The 9,812-nt window shown below is 36.0% G+C and overlaps 1 protein-coding gene across 1 annotated transcript in view; it reads right to left on the bottom strand.

The window, feature by feature from the left end:
- Window positions 1-6,821: 6,821 nt before the first annotated feature.
- LOC106880608 (sclerostin domain-containing protein 1) overlaps window positions 6,822-9,812 on the bottom strand; it is a 59,010-nt gene continuing 56,019 nt past the window's right edge. The window contains exon 2 of the mRNA XM_014930622.2: window positions 6,822-9,696. Coding sequence (XP_014786108.1) covers window positions 9,272-9,696 — 425 coding nt within the window. The 3' untranslated portion in view covers window positions 6,822-9,271. The remainder of the gene's footprint in view (window positions 9,697-9,812) is intronic.

The raw sequence follows: 9,812 nt of genomic DNA, 5'->3' as shown, positions 1-9,812 counted from the left end.
ACACACACACACACAGTGCGATGACGAATATAAAGTCACCCCGGTTTTTGCACCTAAAAAGCAGTAATATTCTTTTCTAGACTCCCCACCTCTTTTAGTCAAGTATTATGCTCTCCACCCCCACCGACTTTGACCGTGTTGTTTTGCATTATACACGTGTAGATACAGCCCCCCCCCCCACAAACATATGGCTGATACACTACGAAGTTTTCTTAACAATCCTGTGATTCCAGGTTCGATCCCACTGCATGGAATCATTGAACATGTGGCTTTCTACGTAGTCTCGAGTTGACGGGTGTTTTGTGAGGGAATTCGGCAGACGGAAACTGAAAGGAATCTGACGTGAATAGAATTAATAATCTAAGGATTATATTGCATAGATTATAGCTGAGGATTTATAGCTGTGGATTATAGCATATATATTATAGCTGAAAATAAAAGACAAGGCAGATATTAGAGTTTTAGAAGCGGGGAAATTAGGAGTAGCAGTCAAGGCTAATGGACAGTGTGAGGGTTGGGGGGGAGATATAGTATGGCTTACAGAGAGGAAGGGGAGGAGGAGGAGAAGCACTAAGTATGCTAGGGGGCGCTGAAAAATTCCTGGTTTTGAATAAAAGAAAATACAGCAGGTGGTGGTCAGTTTATGATCTTCTTCAACAGATTCCCCTCCCCCCAGATTCACACACTTACTGCAGCAGTCCTTCAGTTTTTCTAAGCCCTGTAAAAGAACTCGGAAGGTTGGGCCTCCAACCAGGCCTTTCGCGAGATCCTTGAAGCCAGGAACTTTTCAGCACCCCGTCGTATGTATATGTGTGTGTGCGTGTGAGCGTGCATGCGCGCGTGTGTGTGCGTGTTATTTCTTTACTATCCACAAGGAGCTACACACAGAGAGGACAAACAAGGACAGACAAACGGATTAAGTCGATTACATCGACCCCAGTGCGTAACTGGTACTTAATTTATCGACCCCGAAAGGATGAAAGGCTAAGTCGACCACGGCGGAATTTGAACTCAGAACGTAGCGGCGGACGAAATACTGTTAAGCATTTCACCCGGCGTGCTAACGTTTCTGCCAGCTCGCATAGGCGTGATCTGTTGTAACTGATGCCACTTGAGTGAAGAAGCAATCGTTTCGATAAAGAAATACGTAAAACTTATGTAAGTCGTTTCCCATTTATAGAAAAAATGGTGAGATTAAAAAAATCCAGCAAAAAGTACTGAATATAAATAACGATGGTAGTCTTTGTAGAAAATATTAACTTTATTTAGTGCAAAACATAATATTAATGTTTGCTAATATGGCGCTGTATGCGCGCGTCTATGTGTGTGTATGTGTGTGTGTGTGTGTGTGTGTGTAGGTATGTATGTATGTATGTATGTATGTATGTATGTACGTATGTATGTATGCATGTATGTATGTATGTTGTTCTGTGAGTTTTTTTCCCATCAGTTGATGAAAAACAAATAGCGAAAAAAACCCAGAACAAACAGAGAAAACTAAAGAAAAAATAAAATAAAAGAAAGAAAGAAAAAAGTTGATGGTGTTGCAATGTTTCTCCTTGAAATATTTGTTCTTTTGATTAGGGGCCAGCCCTCTCTCCTCCCCGCTCGACCCCCACATTCATTTTCATCCTGTTTTTCTTGCATTTTCTGTTACTATTTGGGAAAGCAAAAATATCTCGCCATTTCTTTCCTTTCTTATCAACAAGAAAGATTTTGACATAGTAGTTTTTTTTTTCTGTTTTGTATAATGCTTTTCTTTTTAATTATCCTTGTTTATTTTTTCATTTACCTTTTTAATTCTCTTTATTCTTTTTTTCGTTTTCTTTCTTCTTTTCATAAATATTACAACTGTTGTAAGCTGAACAGTTTGTGTCTTTGCCTCAACAGTATAAAAGATAAAGATGAAGTCGCAGCTGGTATCGCTACGCCTTCGTTTGTTTCCTGCAAAATGTACTCCTTACAGAGAAGCGCTTTCCTATTATATTCTGTGAAGGGACCAGAGAATGGATAAAAGGCTAAATAAAACTGAGCAAAACAATACTTTTCTGTATGAAAAGATATTAAAATCTTCCAAGAAAAAAAAAGAACCCGACATTAGAGATCGACATATGTATGTAGGTATGTATGTATGTACGTATGTATATATATATATGTATGTGGCTGTGTATATGTTCGTGTGTGTGTTAGTTGTGTATATGTAACAGCATGCAGGTAGTTAGATAGCCAGGTTGTTAGGTGTGTGGGTAGAGTAAGTAGGTAGGTCGGTTTGTGTGGAGTTAGCTGGGAAGGTTCAGAGATGAAGAGATAAATATATTTTGTAGATGAGTAAAATGTATATAATAATGTAATATATTTTAGCTTATAAATTAATAATACATATATATATATATATATATATATATATATATATATATATACACACACACGCACACACATATGTAGATGTATGTGTGTAGATAGGTAGGCAGGTATATAAATATATTCATACACGTGTATATCTGTCTGTCTGCCTGCCTGCCTGTCTATCTGTCTCTCTACCTACGTACCTACCTACCCACCTACCTACCTACATACATACATACCTATCTATCTATCTATCTATCTATCTATCTATCTATCTATCTATCTATCTATCTATCTATCTATCTCTGTTCTTCAAACGAAAACAATGTTTGTTGAATGGAAGAAACTTTTTCTTCGTAAATGAAAGTTTACCCCACAACCAGCAGACTAATGTGACACTTATTTAGTGGTCATGCTCCAAGAACTCTGCGAAGAGTTCTTGCAGTTCCAAGTGCACCAATTACTATTAATATCCTTTTCTCCTCTAGGCACAAGGCCCGAAATTTTTGGGGAGGGGTTCAGTCGATTAGATCGACCCCAGTACGTATCTGGTACTTAATTTATCGACCCAGAAAGAATGAAAGGCAAAGTCGACCTCGGGGGAATTTGAACTAGTTTCTGCAGTAGTGACTCAAGAGTCAGTACATATTGAAGAGATGAGAAGGGACACACTTGAAGGACTGGGGACATGATACTGAAGACGAGACCTAAACCAGTTGCCATGAGGACAGCCGACAATGTTGGTGGTCGACCCTGCCAAAAGCTTTCGATTTATGTAAGTTGATCAGAGCTTCACTTATGTTAGGCTCTTCACCAACCTTCTCTACGTTGTATCGTGTGAAGTGGAGATAGTCGTGCATAGATCTGTTCGGGGTGTTGCATGTTTGAGCATCCCCAAAACTACCGATGATAAGCACCAAGCTCTTCAGTAAAATCTTGGCCAAAATCTTCAAAATCTGTGTTCAGAAGAATTATGGGCTGAAAATTATCGATGTAGTCCACTTTTCAGGTTCCTTCTTAACACTGTTCCTCGGTTCATAGAACTGGGAATTCTTCCATTCAGCTGCTAGTAGTGGTAGATAGCTTCCAAGTGGTTGCCGAAAAAGTCTGGTATACAAACGTTAGGCTCCTAGAGTGACTATCCAAACCCCGCAATTTACTCTTCGTGTAGCTAGCCATCGATTCCCATATTTCAGTGGCTTTTCGCAACACACCGCCTCTGTTATCGAGAATCGCACTCGACTAGCACACAGTCATCATGGCTCACCAACAGATCTAACTGTAGTTTTGTTGCCACATTGCACCTCAACAACAAGGGCTCATCGAACGGTTTTCGTTCGTTCGTGTCTTAGAGCACACACCTTAGTTCTGTCAACGTAACTTTCGAACTTCATAGCGAAGAATTGTTGAAGGACCAATTTCGCTGCCAGTACGTCGGTCGCGAAGCCTTTCCAAAACGCCTCTTCTAAGTTTCTAGCTAATTCTTCTCTAACGCTGTTGTATTTCTAAACCTTACTGATTCTATTCCAATCGCTATTTTCAGATCGATCCACCATTTGTCATTCTGTTATTGACGATTGGCCCCGTTAATGAAGCTTTAATAATTCGCTTATCAACTCACTGTAACTTTGCATGCAGACAAAAGACGCACTTAACTTCTAGTAACTGGGTCTCTGTCTATGGTCGACTGTAGTCGACATCTTAAAATGGTAGATAATCTACGCTATCCCTACATATTGGCCTACAGAATACTCTATCCAGATACGATCTGAAGGAACGAATGCAGCCCGTGTAGACAACGGTACGGGAGATTGAGTCGGCCCCTATCAGATAATTGGAAGCGTCTGAGTAGAATTGTGATGCTTTTACCTTCCTCTCCTTTCGGCTAGTCACTGACAATTCCACAATGCCATTCTAATCCTTCTCCTTCTATTAAAATCATTATAGATACCAAAGGGAATCTGATCGTACATCCATATGGGGCCGTAGGCAGCTACTAGTCGGAAAGTATGGTCTTCATTGTTGGTCACCTCCAGCAAAACCGACATAGCTTCTGGGCCCCGACTTTTCCGAAAAAAAAAGACAAAAAACAACACAACTGTTTCTGTTACAGTAGATTTGAAGATACATACATCTTACAAATGTAGAAGGTGGGCATGAAGGCTCGTACCGCGGAAATTCCAGTCTCACTGATGGCTACCACATCTATATTGACCTGAACTCGTTGAACAAGTAACGTTGCTCCAAGGTGACCTTAATCTATATGCATTCATACTGCTTATTCTAAGACCATGTTATACGAAAAGGGGAAGTGAGAAAAATTACTAACCTTATTCCTGTGAGTTGCTTCCAAGTTTTTCTATCGATGTTCTTTTTCTTTCGCTCATCCTTTTCCCATCCAATACTTCTTACTCCATAACTTATTAGAGATGTTGTAATCAGTCTGGTTACTTGTATGATGTTTTCACATATTTATATGTATGTATATATTTATATATGCATATATATATATATGTATGTGTGTGTGTGTACATACGTACATATATATACACACATATCTATCTATCTATCTATCTATCTATCTATCTATCTATCTATCTATCTATCTATCTATCTATCTATATGCATATACACGTATATCATTTATTGTCCTATTACTGAAGTATCATTATTTTAAATTGGGTTTTATTTTGTACATTTATACAGCCGTTCACTGAATTTAGACTTTTTTTTTGTGGACTGTATGTGTAGCCAGCTCTCCGTTTTTGAAAGCCCATTTACAAGTCACAACACAGTTTGTTTTGAAATACGAGAAAACTGAACACTTTCCTTTCGTTGTTCATTGTTAGAAATGAATTTACGATTAATATCAAAACTAACAAAACTCATTACATCTTTATCAGCTAAAATACGTGAATACAACTCTGTCATATCAAATATAAACTCACTAAAATGTAAGGATTTTGTACTTTGTTCTTGGCGAGTTTCTCAATTAATTGTTTCCAGATCAGCTAAGAAAAAAGAGGTTTGGCATTGAAACTCTGAACTTGCAGAATATTTGGCTGTTATTATCTCTACCCGAGTATCCCATAAGTGAGTTAGGCAACAATCGAACCATCACATTAAGGCACAGTGCAGCTAGGACTACATTATTTAATCCGGTTTTTGTTAAGACGCTAAGATACTTTGATAATTTACAAAACCGAGATCAAGGTAAAAATATTGAAACAATTTATAGAAACGTTTCAGTTGACAGTGTTTATTTTTAAGAGACAACAGATATAACTTCTTTAGTTTTACTGAATATCAGATTTCGGTATATTTTCGATGAAATAACTTTAGGCCTTCAGCTCCGTCAAGTAAATACTTTCTTTCCATAATAAACCGTAACAACAGAAGAAATATCGACGCTAAAATATGGGGACAAAGTCGAGCTGTAAATTCCCGTGAAATACTACCATTTTGATACCATTTGAATATCAAATGAATAGTAAAAAGTTGTCTATTTGAGCTGCCATATTTTATTAAATCTGTCTTTTTACTTAGGTGTCGGCTGAGCGTGACTCAACATTTTTTCTTGGTACTGGGATTTTAATGTACTTAAACCAAGGTGCTACAATCCCGCCGGAAGATTACCGGTCAAATTTGGAAAATATTGAAATTTATTTCATGAGTGCCAGAATAGACCATTGGACAAAATACCTTGCAGAATATAGTTACGACCCTTTAAGTTCTATGTTCAAATTCAATCGTGGTTAACTTTACTTGTCATCCCCATCTCATAGTTAATGAAATGAAATCGAGTATCGATATCAGTTTAATCGACTGCTTTCGGCCCCAAATTATGTGACATTGAGCCTATTTTGTAAATTCATGTTATATCTTGGAATTTGGTTAGATTTGAAATTAATTCTAAAGATTCTTTGAATATTTTTGGTCTTCCATTTTTGGTTTATATTCTCCTCTAATATAAACATTTATTAACAGTTTCGCCTGTCTCAGAAGATGATATTTCCTCTCTAATCAGAACTTTTCCATGTTGCTCCACTTTAGTCGTTAGATGTCGTCTCATTTCTCCTTTTGTAAGAGTTCCTACACATGAATTATCTATTATTAACACAATTCTTTAATTGGCTCAATTATTGCTTAGATGTTAGGCTGTTGGACTCAAGATTGTGGTTTCGATTCCTGCACCGGGCGATGCGTTGTGTTCTTGAACAAAACACTTCATTTCATGTTTCTTCAGTTTGCTCAGCTGGCAAAAACGAGTCACCATGCGATGGACCAGCGTCCCATCCAAGGGGAATACACAAACGCCAGAGAAACAGGGAAGCCGGCTCTGTGCTCCTTACAGAGTAATGTGGATTAATCATTGCTCACATCTGCTCCAGTGAAATCCCTGTATCGTGTAACATAATCCTTGATATACAAGTTTTGTTTCAATAATCTTATAATAAATGATTGGACGAACAGTATTTCCATTTACAATAATATTCAGCGAACATTACAGTAATTTTATTCTCAACATAGGTTTTTACAAAATAGCTTCATTTTCTGTTTCGAATGAGACAATTCATATAACTTAGTTTTCAAGAACAAAATAAAACATGTTTGATTGACTGCACAAACAGTAATAAACACAGAACGTTAACTACAAGAACACAAGAAAACATATAACGTGGACATCAAAGACGGAATGAAACGTATAACTTAGACGGCAAGTATAAAGAAATATTACAGGAAGACTGTAAGTACAGCAATAATTATATAGGTTAGATTTCAAATACTTAGAAAAAGCATGACACTTAGGTTTCAAGATCTGAGGAAGGCATGAAAGTTAGATATTATTGACAGAGAAAGCGTATAATTTATATTTTCAAAGTTATGTAAAAAAAAAAAATAATAATAATAATGAAAGATTTTGGTTTTGAAAAACTACAGAAATTGTTATTCGACAACTGGAGAAAGCATCTAAACTTTTAAAGATAAAAAAAGCACCAAGCTTTTAATGGCAGAGTAAAAATAGGGAAGTTATTTGTTAAAGGTAGCTGAAAATGTACAGATTTTAACAATAGCGGAAATAAATAATCTAGTTTTTATTTGAATGAAACATTGCGAATTATTTGAAATATATTTACTTAGAGATAAAGTTAAAAATGTATTGTTTGGCATTAGAGATGATTACCGTTTATATTATGATCTGGAAAATTTAAAGTTGGGCCTTAATTAAGGTTATAATTTTTCGGACCATTAACTTCATCTTTAGAGATTAGTATTAAAAAAGAAACGAAAAACAAAACAAATATTTAGATCTCCACAACGTTTTGCTCGGAGATCAAAGCGACCAAAACGTACTGTAGAAGTAGATATTAAAAATTGCTTTCATCCTTAAAGATGAAGTTAAATTATATAACAAGAACTCATCTCAGAAATTTATACATTTAATTGAGCTTTGAAGTTAAAAGCCTAGCTGGTATTTTGGAATTTGTATGTGTTAAAAGAATAGAGTCTTATAATAAAAGTAGGCTTCGTAAGTTGATAGTTAACTGTGTGTAAAGTGCAGTGGATACTTGTGTGGAGAAATATGTAATATGGTTTCATAATGGATGAACTATCTGTGAAGTAAAAGTATGTAATAGAAAACGACGGATGTGATGTGTAATTTAGAGCTTCAGTGAATAGAATTCGGGATAGATGAAAGGATATTACATAAACTTCATTCTTTTTTTCTACTAGCCATTTTACACTTTGTGTAAACATACTTTTGTATTGATTTCTCGTTTGATATTAGTTTATCAGTCTTGCTAAGTGTCAACTAGATGTAGAACTGTGTCGAAAAGAATATTAATTGCATTTTAAAAGACGATACTCTCTTTGTCCTTATTTTACCATCTATTCCAGGTATCTGTCTGTAACCGCAGCAAATGCAGGTTAATGAATTAAATATGAACTAATATTAAGTTCAGGTTTCATTTTAATTCTGATACAGTTGATCTTAATGTAGATTAAATTAGAATATACCAGCTGTGTTCAGCTAACATTATTCAGCGTAGACACTTCGGTAACTAAGAGTTTCTAGTGCTTCTAAATGCAATATGTAGCTCAAAACAAAGATTCTTACTAGTAAGATACGATGAAGGGTAATAATTTTATTCTAAATCTTGTAGATAAACTTTATAGAGGAAAGTAGAAATTTGGCGCTGGAGAATTGTTAGTGCCATGACTATAGATCGAACCTGGATTATAACCAGTCAAATGTGTAAGTTATATCACCTTTTCGCATTCAAACAGGCATATACACCCATACTTGTACAGATACGCGCGCAAACACACAATATAGAATATATGTACATATTGTTCTAGCTGACAAAGCAAACTTAAGCTTAGATAAAGCCTTTGACGAATGCTTGGTCAATGTTTTTGTGATAAAAATAGTCTTCTGGTATTTACATTGTTCCTTCAAGAGAATAAAAGGAAATTAAAAAAAAAAAAACCAACAAAATTCTGTCTCCAAATCTGAAAGTTTGGAACAGATTGGTGTCAATGGTCAGACGCTGTCAGCTGGTTGCCTCCTACCGAACATCCACGTCATGAAGAACTCTTGGCGCCAGACAGGCTTTAGGGGAGCTATATTTCAGGAGAATTATATCACTTAGCATTGCTTTCTTTGTATCTACCATTTTTCTCTGTGAATTGAACGATGTTGTCGTCATATCATGTTAAAGTCTTTAGAACGTAGGTTTCCAATCTGAATGACTGCAATGAGGATAAGACGAAAACAACACAGTTTGTTCAATCTATAATGGTTCTTGATGTCTTAAATCATACCATTCAGTTTTTACACTTTTAAGGGTCAGTCACAACCCTTAGCTGTTTACCATTCTTCTCCTTTCACATTTAACACATATACAACTGCTTCCAAAGCTCAGTTAGTTTTTCTTAAAGTCTTATTTTTTCGGTTTTTACGGCTTTTTGTGCGTCTGCCGCGCTTTCGATGTCTTCTCGATTTTCTCGATGTCTTATATTTTATTTTATAATCAGATCTGTTCTCATTCGGATGATAACGTTTACAAGTGCAACTTTTAACAACTTTAATGTTATAATATTTTATTTGTCCATCATTGCACAAAAGAGGTACTTCTTTCCGACGAATGCGTTCTTCAACACACCGCCATTCCAGAATTTTTGTTCGAGACCAATATTTAACATATTCTGCGTACCAAGGCAATTTATCTATCGGTAAACAATAACCAGTACATATCATTTCCATCACTGGCTTTATTGACGTACAAGATCCATCAGAAATATATTTCTTTGACCGCAGCTCCTTGCAGCCCATTTGAATATCATCTGAAAAGAGAGAAAAGAAATAGTTGTAAACAAACTGGGTTTGTGTCAATTTCGTGACGGTTCTTATGGATAACCAGTAAATGATAAATGAATTCTTTTATATCTGTATATATATA

The sequence above is a fragment of the Octopus bimaculoides genome, chromosome 17 (assembly GCF_001194135.2).
Source record: "Octopus bimaculoides isolate UCB-OBI-ISO-001 chromosome 17, ASM119413v2, whole genome shotgun sequence".
Taxonomy (NCBI): Eukaryota; Metazoa; Mollusca; class Cephalopoda; order Octopoda; family Octopodidae; genus Octopus; species Octopus bimaculoides.
This window is presented reverse-complemented; position numbering and strand designations above follow the sequence as displayed.